The sequence below is a fragment of the Lactuca virosa genome, chromosome 1, assembly GCF_052849685.1.
Source record: "Lactuca virosa cultivar CGN04683 chromosome 1, Lactuca_virosa_CGN04683_v6, whole genome shotgun sequence".
NCBI lineage: Eukaryota > Viridiplantae > Streptophyta > Magnoliopsida > Asterales > Asteraceae > Lactuca > Lactuca virosa.
In genome coordinates this window covers 211,234,940-211,251,918 of record NC_136426.1, presented here as the reverse complement: position 1 = coordinate 211,251,918, position 16,979 = coordinate 211,234,940, and the positions used below count along the sequence as shown (strand labels likewise).

The 16,979-nt window shown below is 37.4% G+C and overlaps 1 protein-coding gene across 3 annotated transcripts; it reads right to left on the bottom strand.

Moving 5' to 3' along the window:
* Nucleotides 1-1,072: 1,072 nt before the first annotated feature.
* LOC145164522 (disease resistance protein RUN1-like) lies at nt 1,073-8,705 on the bottom strand. Of its 3 annotated transcripts, none has more exons than XM_079083238.1 (10): nt 8,300-8,705; nt 6,551-7,175; nt 4,777-5,902; nt 4,363-4,683; nt 3,360-4,286; nt 2,907-3,282; nt 2,707-2,805; nt 2,275-2,583; nt 1,503-1,646; nt 1,073-1,412 (listed from the first exon to the last, which is right to left on the bottom strand). In XM_079083238.1, exons 2-8 carry the CDS (start codon nt 7,084-7,086, stop codon nt 2,522-2,524), a joined length of 3,447 nt encoding a protein of 1,148 aa, XP_078939364.1. In that variant the 5' UTR covers nt 7,087-7,175; nt 8,300-8,705; the 3' UTR covers nt 1,073-1,412; nt 1,503-1,646; nt 2,275-2,521. The 3 variants fall into 3 exon arrangements, with proteins under 3 accessions (XP_078939364.1, XP_078939360.1, XP_078939369.1); XM_079083234.1 differs by having other exon boundaries at nt 1,503-1,553; XM_079083243.1 differs by lacking the exons at nt 1,073-1,412; nt 1,503-1,646 and adding an exon at nt 1,657-2,126.
* Between the last annotated feature and the right edge of the window lie 8,274 nt (nt 8,706-16,979).

The following is a 16,979-nucleotide window of genomic DNA, read 5'->3' as shown; positions in this document are numbered from 1 at the left end:
CTTGTACACACTGATGTGTGGGGTCCTAGTAGAGTCGGTTCAACATTGGGTTTTTGAATGCTCCGTGTGACACTCACTGGGAAGCCGCTCAACTATCTCATAGTAACACGTCCAGATATTTCCTTTGCTGTGAGTATAGTCAGTCAATTTTTGAATGCTCCGTGTGACACTCACTGGGAAGCCGCTCTACGGATTCTAAAATATATTAAAAGTGCTCCAGGGAAAGGTTTATTATATGAAAACAAAGGAAGCATAGAGGTATCTTGCTACGCCGATGCTAATTATGACGGTTGTCCCTTCAGTAGGAGATCAACTTCCGGGTATTGTGTTCTCTTTGAGGTAACTTAGTCTCCTGGAAAAGCAAGAAACAGAATGTGGTAGCCAAATCCAGTGCAGAAGCAGAATACCGAGCCATGGCAAATGCAACGTGTGAGCTCGTTTGGATAAAACAACTTATTGAGGAACTAAGGTTTTGCAAGATCTCTCAAATGAAGCTTATATGTGATAACGAAGCAGCTCTTCATATTGCTTCCAACCCAGTGTTTCATGAGAGGACAAAACATATTGAAATAGACTGTCATTTTGTCAGAGAAAAGTTGCTTGATGGCCTTATTGTTACTGAGTTTGTTAATTCTAATAACCAACTTGCAGATGGATTTACAAAGTCTCTAAGAGGACCCTGAGTCGAATATATATATATATATATATATATATATATATATATATATATATATATATATATATATATATATATATATATATAGCAAGCTTGGTGTATATGATATATACACACCAGCTTGAGGGGGAGTGTTAGAATTGTATAGTTGAAGGACTGCAAGTGTAAATAGATAGTTACCTAGTATAGGTTACGCATATATATCTATCATTGTATACACAATCTTTTTAATTTTTGGAATGAGAAAACGAGTTCTCTAATCTCTATCTCTGATTTTTCGCACTCTGATTTCACAGATATGTATGATATCTTTACTAACTAATATCTCAAAATACTAGGAAACATAATCTTGTTGTGAGGATAACATAATCTCGGCTAATAGACCTAACAAATATATGAGGCATCATCAAATGCTAACAGTAAAAAACATGAAAATATCCTACATCATTGTTGCAATTTAAACAAGTACAAATCCAAGGGAAACTTATAAAGACTAGGCCCTCAGTTTTTAACAGCCGTGCCGTCATTCATTTGCAGTGCCTCTGAGGCGGCATTTGTTATACATGACAGGACTGAACAAGATGTCTAAAGCTATTTTTCAATTATCAAGATGAGAAGGGTAATCATGTTTTTTACACATACAAGATTCCAGAATGAACAAAAACTTGCAACTTTTGTCCCATTGACGTCTTCGTCTGTGTCCCAGTTTCTTCCCCTTTTTGGGTGCTACAAAAAACTGCAATATTTGTCCCATTGATATCAGTCCTATCATGTCTTGCGTAACAAAAAAGGGGCCTTATGATTTTAGAGTGTGAGACAACAGTACCTGGATTTTGAGGGCTGTAGGTAAATCACCACGATTCAATGCTTGACAGAGCTGAACATGCAAGTGTAAGTTTTTCAGCAGCATTTTTGAAAATACCAGCTTTCTATAATTTCACAAACAAAGCATGCCCCAACTTTCTTCATTCTTTTTAACGAAATAAATATCCATCAGTAAATTTTGAGAACAAGATCAGTTTATTAAGGGAAAGAAATGTGTCATATGATGGAGGAGATAAATATGCATAAACAAAATACATCCAACCTAGTATTGGATAATTTTTGAAAATGAATGCTTGGAAAATCCTACTCTTTGGGACAACAAAAGACTAAAACAAAAAGCACCTTTATTGTCATTAGAAAACATAAAAACAAACCTATAAGAATACTTTCTTATAGTTATATATAATAATGGCAGAGCTAGCTGTAGAGACAAGCAAAGGCCGGGTAAGCCACAAGTGCAAGTCTTTCGGGTGACAAAGCTTAGCCTTCACTACCACCTTGAAATATATAAATATATTTATGTGAAAACATATTGGAAATAAAATTGTGACAGATGGTTTGGTTGTTCTAAATTTTATCTGAAGGAAAAAGGGTTTCAGGATATAAAAGTACATTAGGCCCTATCCTGCAGTAATGAAAAGGAATAGATTAAAGATTTAAATTTGATTGCAGAAAATCAAAACATGAATTATTTATCATCAAAACATATATTACTTATCATTTTAGTTACCATCAGCTCTAGATAAAAAGTAATACATAAGAATGACATATACCTGTGAAGAGGGTTGCATCTCAACACAGACCCAGATCCATGTAAGGCACCAGAATTCGCCATTTGCTTAGCATGTGTTCTCCTGTTGTTGCTGAAATCCAGTGATATCTCCACCAATGATGTGATTCCATGACTTGTATTAACTCAACGCATCTTCTTCTTCATCATTGCTTCCATTATCATAAACAAAACTCACCCCACACTAGATTACAAATATCATCTGGATTCTCTCGAATGGTAAAAGTACCTTAGGGGCCATCCTCTGGTGCACCAGACTTCCTTTGGGACAAAGCTTTGAAGTACAACTTATCTAATGAAAAGAAATAGATTAATGATTTGGAAATGATAGCAAAAATAAAAACATGAATTAAAATACTATCATTTAGTTATTATCAGCTTTAATTAAAAAGCATTACATATGAATGACATCTACCTTTAAAGTGGACGCCTTCTCCACGCAGATTACCATGCCTTAGTAGAGCTATATCAAGATTAGGCAACAGAAATCGACGTTTGCTTAGGATGTATTCTCCTGTTGTTGATTGAAATGGAGTGAGATCTCCACCAATGATGTGATTCCATGAATTGTAATAATCTAAAGCAACTTCTTACACTCCTTTGTAACTTGCTTACCAATATCAAATAGTCTCTTCCTCACTGTAATAGTAACATGGTCACCACATTCCATCTCATTCATCCCAAACATCCAATGGCTTAACAAAGTCAAACACCCTCCATCGACATTCACTCTATCAATGTAATGATCGTATATCCAGGTGAGGTTCTTTGTTACATTACTAATTTTGATCACTGGCACCGCAAGGAGAACATGATCTACTAATTCAACGAATGGAGATGTCAGAACACAACAGAAATTTAATCCAGTAAGGTTGTTAGGAGATGATGGGATGGTAAATGATATTGATCGACCCATGCTTCTATGTGTAATCCAAATCGGCATCTCTTTGCCTTCATAAATTGTGCTGAATATTCCAAATTCATAATACATCTGCCAAATACAACCACATTCATTAACTATATATGCATACATATTCACACAAAGACATATAGTTAACTACAGCAAACCTGGATTTCAGATTCCTCAGATTCTCTATAACCAATAGAAGTTGTCACGTGTCTTCCTTTAAGCAAGTCTAGGTTATTCCAGCCCAAACAATGTAATACCTTTACCTCAACGCCTTCCATTGGTTGGATTTTGACCATACCTTCAAATTCAAAGGATGAAAGTGCCAAGATCCTCCATCCTAGTGAGAACTTCAGTGGGGACATTTGTGGATCAAATACAACTTTTCGTAGCAAAGGCTTACAAATACCATGAAGAAAAAGGTTCATAAATGTTAGTGTATGTGGAGGATGCTCGACTGTCGTTAGCATTTTACAATCTCGCATACTAAGTATCTCAAGCTTAGGAAGGCTTCTCACACAGCTAGGCAGGGAAATAATAGGATTTTCATCTAGATATAATTCTTTTAACATAGACAGGCAACTAAAGTCCATGGGAAAGGATTCAGTGGACAAATTATTATTCTCAAGTGACAAGCTTACTAAATTTCTCGGTAAAGAAATCACAGAAAAATTGGAATAACTTGGCGTAGCCTGGAGAACAACAGTGGTGGAAGAGGTTTTTGTGTTTATGTCAATATTGTTAGCCTTGAGCATTTCTGATGAATCCATATCCCTAAGCTTGATGCGAGATTCATCGAGATAAAAACCGTTTAGCAATAGTGTTTTAACTTTCTTTAACATAACTAAGCTTCTTGGAAGTTTTTCAAGCTTGTTACAGTAGCTGAAATCGATGTGGACAAGTTCAACACATTGCTCAATTGATTCACAGACCTCACGCAAACCAGTGCAACCTCTAAGTATTAACTTCTCAAGTGCAGGGAGTTGGTCAAAACCACCCAAACTATAAAGTTGTGTACAGAAACTTAAATTAAGAATCTTCAATAATACAAGCACCATATTGTCTTTTAAGCACGATCCAAGTAACAGCTGAAAAGGACAAAAGTTAGAATAGTAATGAACTTTATCAACTCATCATGGAAGAATAATAAATGAAGAAAGTTACCTTTTGCCTATGTTGAAGTTGTGGATTACTACAACAAACGCCAAACGATTCAATATTGCTATATGACATGTCAAGAGCAACCAAATTCTCCATCGGTAAGTCTGAAGGTATAAACTTCAAAGGGAATCCATGCATACACAACCATCTTAATTCTTCTGGAAAATTCTTGTAAGAGCCGGTTATTTGTACATAATTGAGTTGTAGAAGCATTAGCCTATCCATCTTACTCAATGCTTCTGTTTTCAACTCAACTGATCCATGTAACTTCTCTTTCTCAAGCATTCTCATGTCAAGGCTGAGGCCTAGAGCATTATCCGTACCCTATGAAAAAAGGGGATGCAAAAGTATTTTAAAATGTTAAGACATGTATATAAAAATACAAAATGCTCTAAACAAATATACATGACATCTTACCTTTTTTTGTTTCAACACTCTAAACGACTCATGACCCCATATTCGACTACGTTCCCATGGCTTGTAAAGTGATTCGTCACGTACCACAAATCTTCCCATCTCTTGAACCAACTGATGCATTGTTAATTCATTATTCCATCTGATACTAAGAAGACCTCTGTCAATAAGATTCGTGATCCCTGATCTTGTCTCTATATCACATGCCTCTAATATTGTTACACTAACATCTCTATCCATTCCAACAAAAATACAAGCAATATGCTTAAACAACTCCTTATCATTTTCTGACGGCAAAGAGTCGAAGCTCATTCTCAAGACATTATTTATAGGGGAATCATTTTCTTTCTTTAGCCTATCTATGTATCCCTCCCAATAACTTACATCTCGATTATGTAGAGACCTACCCAAAACTTTAAGAGCCATTGGATGTCCTTCACAATACTTCACAAGCATTTCTGACACCTCTTCATAACCTGGTTTGGGATGATTGCACATAAATGCATGATAACACAAAAGCTTTTGTGAATTGATCTCATATAAGACATTAAGCTCGCATGTTGCATGATTGGGTTTAACAGTCGTTTTGAATAGTGTACAACTCGTTGTTAACCATGCGTCCTTTGTTGTTATCAAGATTTTGGATCCTGGATAAAAACCATTGCTTCCAAGTAATGCATCTAATTGTTTAAGAGTACTAATATCATCTAGAACTAGAAACATTTTCTTGCGCATCACTGCATTCTCTATCATTGAGGTGCATATAGAATCATCAAGAACTTGAACTGAACTTGGTTTTGAAATATCATCACATAGTTTTTTTTGTACATCAAGCATCCCATTAGATTTTTCATCACATTTCCTACTGATGTCTTCAATGAAGCTGCTTGTGTCAAATTCATGAGAATGTAACGCATAGACATATTTGGCTAAAGACGTCTTCCCGATCCCACCCATCCCCAAAATAGTGAGTATGTCTAGCATATGTGATGATGCATTTTTCAACCATGAAGTGACGAATTTAATGGAATCTTCCATCCCAATAAGTTGTGGTAGTGGAAACCTTGAGGGTATGTGTAATCTACGGAAGATGTCCTTGACAATTTCATCAATAAACTCCACCTCAAGCCTGTAATTTGATTTTAGTTAGAACAACAAAACATAATCACACAACTAACATGTCGTACTGGATATTTACTTTTTCAAAATGATCCAAATTAAATTTATATCATATTAAGCTATTATATAATTAAGTTTTTGTATCATAACTATTATTGTATTTGCAATCCTAACCATGTAAGCATCTAATGTGCAAGGTCAAAAATATCATATATATAACTTACCCTTTAATACTTACAAGTAAAAGCATTAATATATCATAATAAAAGATGATATAGTTTAAAGGTAGAATGATATAAAATATAATACATGCATTACAATTGTTAAATATTTTGTTTATAAATGAAAAGCATATTAAATCATTGAAATGATTATCTACATGAACTAATTTGTGATAAGATAAAAAAAAATGCATAGCAAATGTGTTTAAGTTGGCATGATGGTTTAATTGGTCAATATGAATTAATTTGTGAGATCACATAATTGCAAAAATTATATTCGATTCCAAGCATATCTTTGTCCAATTAAATGCATAAAAATATGCCTATTTGATGAAAATGAAGACGTGCTGAAATGCATGAAAAGATTATGTTAAATTTTCATGTACTAATTAAACAATGTTAAAGGAGTATGGAAAAATGGGTAAGAAAGTGGTTACCTGCCATTTGCATCCTTCCCTTTTAAGTCAGCAACTTCTCTAAGCGCTTTATTCCAAAGCTCTATCTTTTGAGACCATTGACTTCTTTTATTTGAATTTGTCTCTGCCTCCATCTTTTGTCTATGCTTAGCTATTGGATCTCTTAAGCTACTTTGTTGCTTCCTGACATCAGTGGGGTCAACATGATAAAAGATGGGGATTACAACATGGTTGAATTTCATACGTTGCTCAAGGATCAACACCAGTTCATCAAGACACCATGTGGAAGTTGCATAATTCTTGGAGAACACGATAATAGAAGCCCTAGATGATTTAATAGCACTCTTCAATTCTGGTTTCAGATCTTCCCCGGTTTCCATCTCTTCATCATCCAAGAAGGTAATGATGTTGGCATGAATGAGGGCATTATAAAGGTGATTAGTGAAACCATGACGAGTGTCAACACCTCTGAAACTTAAAAATACGTCATATCTATGACCTTTATGAGTTGATGAAGAAGATGAAGATCCTTGAGAATGTTCAGAGAGAACAGCCATTATGAGTTATATGGATTGACGACCCTTCACTTTTCCCACGACTTTGTGTATCTCAGTAAGTAGGAAAGTAACTATTTTGATGAAAAAGTCTGTAATACATGAAAATTCGAGGTAAATGTACTTTATACACAAATATATAGATATCACTGTCAATTTAAATTACAACATCCACACGAAAACACTATCGAAGGGATGAACCCAAGAACCAGATGAGAAACTGGTCCATGTAAGAAAAATTTAAAGCACAACTAGAACAAGGAGTGGTCAGCTAGGCCAAATTTTCCCTTTCAGGTGCAACTATGATCATGTCAATGAGGGCTCAATTATGTAACAGAGGTGACTCAAGTGACAAGTGACATAGCCTTTGACCAACATTATAGATGTTAAATTTAGAGTTAACACTATAAATGAGCATAATTTGGATTTTCCGGATTAAACCTAAAAGTTATTTTTTTTTTCTTAAAAAATACCTTATATATTTCCGTTATTTTAGATTTGGCCTTCCGGTTGTAGACAAATTTTCCGAAAAAACCCCGAATTTTTATTTTTCCAAAAAAACCTTTAGATTTTTTCTTTTTGTCCGAAAAAACCCTAATATTTGACAAATTAAAGTTAAGGTTTAATCCGAAAAAAAAAATGCAAGGTCTCCTTTAAGAAAAAAAATGGAAAAATTAACCGGAAGATTATTCGGAACTAATTGGAAAAATGCAAGGTTTTTTTTAAGTAAATTATGGTTTTTTATGATATTAACCTTAAATTTACAAAGAAATGAATTGTCAATCTGCAAATAAATGGTGCGTAAATTGATCTAGACTCTGCACTAGCAAAATCCTAATATAAATACTCCATGACAACCGAGATTTTTTATAACCTGGTTTCAACAGGTAAGCAAGTTCACCATACAATTTAGCATTATTACAATCGAAATTTAAACCTTCTTCATTGTTAGTGTTTAGCTTACTGCTCAGGTTCAAAAAAAATCATATGCAGAAAATCGTGTTTGTGAGTTGGAATATATAGCTGAATTAAGAAAGTATATGTTAGGACTTTGTACTACCCTAACTGAAACACATAACTGAAAACAGTAACAGAAATAATCGAAATTTCAATCCCCTGTTATTGAACAAACACATGATTATGATACGACTTATGATTAATAAGAGAAAATTGTCTAACAACATCTGAAACTAACTGAAAGTGCCTTCCCAGTTACCTGTTTACAGAGCAGCAGCAAAAGTAGCAGCGAGAGAGGTGAGAAAGAATATTGCCTTAGCTATTAGTAGGGGGGCTGATTTATCCACAAAATGTTTCTATCCATTCACACAAAATATTGTGTATTGACAATTATACCCTTAGTTTTGATATCAAGATATTGAAGAGAGAAAATCCTAGGTTTAGAAACTCCAAACCAGGCACGATGCACATCGAAACAGCCCTTCTTCATCCTTCAGCGCTGCTAGTTCTTCAGCCGATCCTGTTTCTTCAGCAACAAAAATTCTAATGAACATATAATCAAACAGTTGGCGTGCGAGGATAATAGCAGTGTATGGTTTCAACATGTATTGTCAATAAACAATATTTTCTGTGGATAGATAAAAACCTTCCATTATTGAGGGGAGAAAAGCTTTCACGATATTTCTCTCTTTAATGTTTCTTTAACGGAAATAATACTATATTTTCTTAGAGTACAATACAGAAATGGTCCTTGTGGTTGTAAAAGGATTGCAGTTTTAGTCTAAATTTTTTCTTTTATCACAGGTCCATCTATTAAGTATAGTCGTTCTTGCGGATTCTGCCCCTCGCCAATGCGATATGACTAAAATCCTCTTTTTTTGAGTTTTTATGTAACACCCATGTTTTACAAGACGAGTAAATGGATATACAAGTGCTTGTAGTGGATGGATAGATCAGTGGAAATATAAATGAAGTAGTATGGTAAAAAGGGTATGTTACCATGATGAAAGTATGTTACCTTAACTGGTAATGTGGAACATGTAGAGTACTTTTGATGAAAATATTATTTCGTTGTGAATTAACTATACTTTGGAATGGGAAAGATGTCAAGGGATGGTTCATGTGAGTTACAAGTTGATGTACTTGAATATGTGTATGTAAGTTGAAGTGTATGTTGGGAATTGTTGGATGGAAATATGCTTAAATAGAAGGAATGAAGTTTGTATGGTGTTTATGAAAAGAGATGTTTACATTGTTGTCCATCATATTCCATGTTAAGTATTATAAAGTGGTTTATATGATGCACTTGTTGTTGGAGATGGAATACTTTGTGTGCATTGGTTATACTTAGAAGAAATTTTGTAGCACCCTGTTTCGATTCATTCCATAGTTCGGAGCTGTGACCCGAAGATCAATTATCATAAGGCTTCGTGCCTTGGGGAAGGATAGGTTTAGACCCATTTGGATGTGGGTAATGTAGATTATGTGATCCAAGAGTTGGTTTGTGCTTTGGAGCCCACGGATATAATGGGAAAAGTGGTGTTTTAGGCTTCTTTTATGAATTAAGGATTTTAGTTCGATGAGTTTAAGTTAAAAGTAATTAGATAGGGTTATATAACTCTTCAATACCTTCCGCGGATATAAAGATCGTCGAAATCGGAGTTGAAACGGAGAAGTTATGACCGTTTGAAGTCAAGACGGTTTTGGGTTAAGCCGCGTACGCTGGGCGTATGGGGAAGTACGATGGGTGTACTAGGAGTACGTTGGGCGTACGCGATCAGTGCCCAAACCCTATTTTCGTGGTTTAAACCCTATTTAAGCTCCTTAACTTCCCCATACAAATTTCATTCTCAGCCTCCACCTCTCCAACACCCTCTCTTGAAACTCTAACCCTAGTTTGAGCCTTGTGAGCAAAAAGAAGGTGTTTTTAAGTGCTTCGGAGTGCTTTTGGTGCATCTTGGATAAGAATGAGCTCATTGGGGAAGTGTTGGTTGCATTGGAGCTTGTAGATTCAGACTTTGTTCACCTTGATCTCTCTTCTAGAGGTATAAATCTTGAATCTTGATGATGCATTTGTTAGATCTAGCTACTTTTGGGTGTTATGACCTTTTGGTCACTTTAATGCATAAAGTTTAAATCTTAAAAGTTTGTGACCTTGTTATGGATAAAGTTGGAGACATTATCCATCTAAAAATCATATTGATTCAGATCAAAAGGTTGGAGACTTGGATTTAATGGATTAAGTTGAAAAAATGCACTTTTAGTCCCTTGGAGACTTAAAGACCAGATCTTGGTTGCTTAGACCATTCTAATGGATAAAGTTGGAAACTTTATCCATTGTACTAACATTTTTATACAAGCAATGACACTAAATACTTATGAACTCACCAGCTTTATGCTGATAAACTCTTTCAAAATAACTTGTATTCTCAGGTCATCAGTAGACAGGTACAGATGCAACTTTTGAGAAGATGGAGCACATACAAGACTCATCTTTTATTTTGATTGTACATTTTGGTGTCTTACAAACTATACAGAACACGCTTGTATTACAATTATTATATTAATGCAATGGATGTTGTTGCTTGTCTTTACTATTATGCATTGTTATGATACTATACATGACGTCCTCCACCCCAGAACGTTTTCCGCCGTTCCGGTTTTGGGGTGTGACAGATTGGTATCAGAGCACTGTTTATAGTGAATCAAGTATATCAACCCATAAAAGATATATGAACTATAAACACATCGGGATTAAAACACTCTGACCAAGAATATATACTTTTAAATAAGAAGATATTTAACTAAGTATATATATACATCTATTCATACAAGGGTCAGTATCATACTAGAACAGAACAAAAGTATTAAGATTTTTGAACAGCACAATTAGGCTTAGAGACATATAGTCAAATCTGGGAGGATGTAGACTGATCAACTACATTATCCTAGGAGTGACTAGCATGTGCCTAAGAATGGTTGTGGTGTTGCAACAAGTCTAAAAACTTACCAACACTACTACAACAAGAACATTAGAATAGAACTTAAACCTAAAATACTATAGGAGTATTTTGTTACTATAACTACTTTGTGAGAACTAAAAAGGTCTTTACTAGTAGAACAATAGTTGCTAAGTGGATACGCTACGGTTACATGCAACTAAGACGCTATAGACTTAGAATCTGTGACCTTTTCTTTACTTCCTGTTCCTTGTTTGGTTGTGGATTTAGAGTTAGGGTCACTTATTCGAAGGTCTATCTTGTTTTGATTACATGTAATTGGTATGCACTATGCAAGTATTGAAGTAACTAGTAAAGATCATCTTATAATTATCTTAAGATTAGTACGTCTATTAACTATTCTTTCCCCATTCTCGCGTAGATAACATGGCTGGCTTTCATCTCCCCGGCGACCCGTACTATCCCAACCAAGGCATTGGTGGATGGCTTGACGATGAGCCAGAAGACGATCACCCAATCCCTTTGGATGATCACCTCGCAGAAGGCTTTTCGGATGGCTCTGATTCCGACCCAGAAGTCAACAACCTTCCTCAAGAAGTCCCAATTCCAAACCCCAACCCCCGTCCGACATTTCAAGGTCCCACCCCCATGTGGGCAACAACCTTGAATCGATGGAGTGATGAACAGGGTCAGCCGTTACCTTTCAACGGAGACCGAAGCTTCTACAACATAAGCGAAGGAGGTTCAGCTGACCGGATCCTACCCATCATGGTCCGTAGGATTGCTCGGAACGCTGAGCAAGGTCATGCAGCCATCGACCGAGTAGTGGAAATTGATGCCAACTCTAACCTTAACACGGTCCGTATTCGCCAACTCGAAGAGACTGTGGATAGAACCAGGAGGACCAATGAGGCTCTGCAGCAACAACTAGCTGCATCCCGAGCTGAAGTCATGGAACTCCGAGTCCGTCAGAGGGCGCATGAACGACATCTTCAGGAAGTTGTACGTCAACTAGCAGACCTGAGGGTTCGTCCGAGGGATACCCGTCGTCGGTAGAAGATGTCGACTCATCTTTACTTTTGAATTAAGGAATAGCCTTCTTTTCTGTGCCCTAAGGAACACTTGTCTGTAAAATATTCCTAACTTTTGAAAGTACTCTAATTAGACTTTTAAGCTGCCAACATTTTCCCTTATGGTTTGATGTAAGACCTACTGTTAGGTCAATTTTTCCCGAACACATTTTACATCATTAATACCAGTAATCTTTGCAGTTACCTAATCTATCGGAAAGTTCTTACTCTTGTGTTTTTCCTACTCTATTGATATGCTCCTATCTAACAAATTGGACTATGGCGATTTAGTCCATGAAACACTCTCATCATACTTACAATTGATCCTTACTATTATCGTTCATCTCTTTCAGCTTTCAGTAAAAGATGCCGCCTAGAAAGCGTCCGACCAGAAACACGCCTGCGAGTCAAACTCCACCACCACCACCTCCTCCGCAGTTCGATGCGGTGATGTTTCAGCCAGCTGTAACCGCAGCTGTGACCGCAACGATGGCCCAAATAAATTTTGGTGATGCTAGTAGGGCTGGAATGAGCACCAACTCTAGGCATGGTGAAATCCACCCACGTACACGGGAGTGTACCTATAAGGATTTCATCAGCTGCAAACCCACATACTTCAACGGAACCGGAGGGATCCTCGCACTGTCCCAATGGATCGAGAGAACAGAAGCCATCTTCGAGAGGTGCTCATGCCCTGAGGAAAGCAAGATTAAGTTCGTTGCTTGCACCTTCACCCAAAGGGCCCTGACATGGTGGAATGGCCATGTCAAATCACTCTTATTGGTAGCAGCTAATGCCATGGGATGGGATACACTGAAGGACCTTATGACCAGGGAGTACTGCCCGAGGGGCGAAGTTCAAAAGCTTGAGGAGGAACTCTGGAACCTCAAAATGAAGGGTTCCGACATAGTGGCTTATACAGCAAGGTTCTGCGACCTGGTGGCTCTATGCCCTAACATGGTTCCCACCGAAGGCAAGAAAATTGAAAGATACATCTAGGGACTGGTACCCCCGTATCGAGGGAACGTTCTAGCCTCACACCCTGCGACTTTTGATAGTGCCAAGGAATTGGCCCAGAGGCTCATCGATCACGAAGTTCCTTCTACTCCATCAACAACCACAACAACTACCCCGCATCAGCCAAGACATCGGACAACAAAAGGAAGCGTGGGGACCGAAGGAAGGGCAACTCAGCTCAGTTCTCTTCCCAGAACCAACAAACTGTGGCTGTCCATGCTGCCACTACTCCTGCTGCCCCTGTACCAGCCAAAACATATGCAGGGAGCCTACCCAAGTGCACCAAGTGCTCCTTCCATCATAACGGCCCCTGCCATGAAATGCACTGCACTAACTGCGACCGGAAGGGCCATACCGCCCGGTTTTGCAGATCTCAACCCAAACCCATTTCCCAGGTCCCTAGTACTGGAGTAAGCCAGACCTGTTACGGTTGTGGCGAGGTAGGGCACTTCAAAAGAAATTGTCCGAAGGCAGGGAATGCGAGTGGAGCAGGGAGACTACTGGCTATTGGCCACACAAAAGCAGTAGCAGACCCCACAGTAGTCACGGGTACATTCCTTCTCGATAACTCTTATGCTTGTATCCGATTTGATAGTGGGGCAGAGAGGAGCTTCGTAAGCCAAAACTTTAAACACTTACTTAAACAATCACCGCAAGCACTAAAAGAAACCTTCGTCGTAGAAATGGCTAACGGAAAGACAGAGAGTTCTAACGAAGTATACATAGGTTGTACCCTCACGCTAAATGATTACTCATTTCCAATCGACCTCATACCAATAGCAATCAAAAGCTTCGGTGTCATCGTGGGCATGGACTGGTTGAGTCTCCATCGTACCGATATTCTGTGTTTCGACAAAGCAATCCGTCTAAACCTACCAAATAACGAAGCCTTGATGATCTACGGAGACAAACCCAGTACGAGCCTTCGTATCATTTCAAGTATTCAAGCCCAGAAGTACTTACGTAAGGAGCATCGTGCATTCCTTGCACACATTGTCGACACGAGCCAGAAAACAAAGGACCTAAAAGACCTCCCCGTAGTATGCGATTTTCCCGACGTCTTTCCGGAAGAACTCCCGGGATTACCCCCGCAACGTTAAGTCGAGTTCTGAATCGACTTAATCCCAGGAGCGACTCCCGTAGCCAAATCGCCCTATCGTCTAGCGCCTGCTGAGATGCAAGAACTGTCTGGTCAACTTAACGAACTGCTCAGCAAGGGCTTTATAAGACCAAGCTTCTCACCCTGGGGAGCACTAGTCTTGTTCGTGAAGAAGAAAGACGGATCGTTCCGTATATGCATCGATTACAGGGAACTCAACAAGTTGACGGTCGAAAATCGTTACCCTCTTCCTCGCATAGACGATTTATTTGACCAACTGCAAGGGGTGAGTTACTTTTCCAAGATCGATCAAAGGTCTGGATATCACCAGTTACGAGTGTTGGATAAGGTGTCTAAGTCCATAACTTATTTGGTATATACTTGACCCGACCCGGCATGGTCCATTTGGGTTGCACTTCACCCAAACTGTTTATGGATAATTTTATGAGAATTGTATACTTACGATTTATTAATATATTATAAGTTATAATATATTAATATAAAGTCATGTTATTTAATTAGTTTTAATCTTGAATTAATTATGAATTGATTTAGTGATTAAAAGGAAGACTAATTAAATCATGGGCTATTGTATTTATATGGTGTGGGCTAATGCTCATTTGTTAATGGGCTAAGCTTATATGGAAGTCCATGGATGATCCATGGAGCTTTTAACCCATGGATCCTTGGAAGAGGAAAAGACATGGGTTATTAGGGTTTCACCCTAACCATGCACACTATATAAACAAGCTTATGTTGCATGATAAAGACACTAGTGTGTGTGTAAGTGTGGTGGCCAAAATCAAGAGTTAGTATACTCTCTCATACATTTTCCAAGTTTGTGGTGATTTGTGATTTCCATTTGAGGCATTCACATTATTGGTGCTTGGCTCTCAAACTCCAAGGAATCAACAATCAACAAAAGGTATGTAATTCATCTAGTTCTTTTATGGTTAAAAGTACCCCATGCCATGCTAGATAGGTTATAAACCTTGGAAAATAATATTTTGCATGTACCTTAGACAAACATAGATCCAAGGTTATTAGGGTTGCATGTACACTTAGGAAGTGTTAGAATGCTCAAAACCCAACAGTGGTATCAGAGCCTAGGCTTGTTTGTTTGATACTTGATGCAAAATAGTGATAAAAAGTCGATTTTTTGCTATCTGACTGATGAACTCGCCGAGTCGATGGGGGGACTCGCCGAGTTCATGTGTAAACTCATCCTACTCGCCGAGTAGGTTCGTGCACTCGGCGAGTAGGAGCCTCAGAATGCAGATTTTCGACTTTTGCTGCTGGAAATGGACTAGAAACATTACCCTAAACTGTTTTGGTGTTTTAAAACTTGTTTTAGTTGGTGTAATGGTTGTTCTAATCCATTTACAATAGCTTATATCAAAATTTCATGCTTTGTATGTGTTCATATAATTCTTGAAACTTCGATGATCATGTTCATGTTCTTATGAATTTAGAAGATGATAGGAATTATTTGCTGAATTGTTTAGGATTAATTCTTGATCATTTATGTGTTTTAATGGAGTCCATAATTTGTCCTCAAGTTATGGATATCCAAAGGTCACTTCTTTTAAACACACACTTAAAACACATAAGTTACATAAAATGAAGAGTCTTCATTTTTATGAACCTTTAATTCATAAGTTATGAAATGAAAAGTTTTGGATAGTTACAAAACTTGCCCTCAAGTTTTGGAATTTGTAAAGTTTCACACACTTTAATAAACTTTAATTCCAAACCCTTAGAGTTTTAAAAGTTAAAATTCAACCCTTATACTATTTATAACATTAATGGTTAATTATTATATATATGTATAAGATCAAGTCGTTTTACCGTTAGTAGGCCTCATTCACGAAGCCGGTCTATAAGGGGGGTATAAGGTTGTTGCCTATAAAATGGCAACTTAATGGGTGTCCATTCTCACCCACCGCTTCCTTGATCGGTGGAGGGTCGTTAGCCGAACGGGTAGGACAATGACTTTAAATTCTCATTAAAAGTATAATGAATATTATAAAGTAACTAAACCTTTTATAAATTCCCAATCTTAGTTACTTTAGGAAAATGTGAATATGGTGCTAACCCATGAAATTCACACTTTGTACCTTACCAAGTCGTTGGTGGAGCGTGTGTGGTTAACCGGCACACTAACTTGGACTAGTAAGGATCACGAAGGGTGACTTAATTTTTATCATAGATCGGTGGAGCGTGTGTGGTTAACCGACACATCGATTAGGTGATAATATTAAGGGTACCTAGTGATTTTGCATGGTTATTCACACCTTGTTTTGTGATCCTCGGCATCCCAGTCACAAAACTTGAGAGGGCACAATCGAGATTGAAACATGCCATTGAAAAGTTCAATGAATCTCAAAAGATCTAGGAGTTTCAAATCCAATTAAAACCTAATAAATTATTTCGTTTTTCATGGTGGAAATTGGTGAATCGTCATTCACCTACCTTCAAATATTTTATAGCTTGGATTACGGCATCCCTCTTCCAAGTTATAAAATATTGTGTTGGGTCCTAGCCTTAATATTTCATATTGGGTGTTATATTAAGGACTTGAATCAACTAACTTGATTTTCTCCCATTGTAGATGTCTGGTTCAGACAACTATGATCTTCCCAAATCGCTTGGAACAAGCTTTCCTCTTGAAGATGATGTCCCTCAACATCATGCTTCACTCCCTCTACCTCCTCCATTTATTCTCCCTGACCCACAAGCCCGAAGACTTGAAAGGTTCAAGGTCACTCAAGCTCTACTAGAAATGAAACATAA

Excerpts from the sequence above, each read along its gene's own strand:
- LOC145164522 (XM_079083238.1), bottom strand. The coding sequence starts at position 7,086 with ATGGCTGTTCTCTCTGAACATTCTCAAGGATCTTCATCTTCTTCATCA. Across the intron at positions 5,903-6,550 it reads GGGAAGGATGCAAATGGCAG|GCTTGAGGTGGAGTTTATTG; the intron begins GTAACCACTTTC and ends ATCAAATTACAG. Across the intron at positions 2,584-2,706 it reads AGAAGGCGTCCACTTTAAAG|ATAAGTTGTACTTCAAAGCT; the intron begins GTAGATGTCATT and ends TCTTTTCATTAG.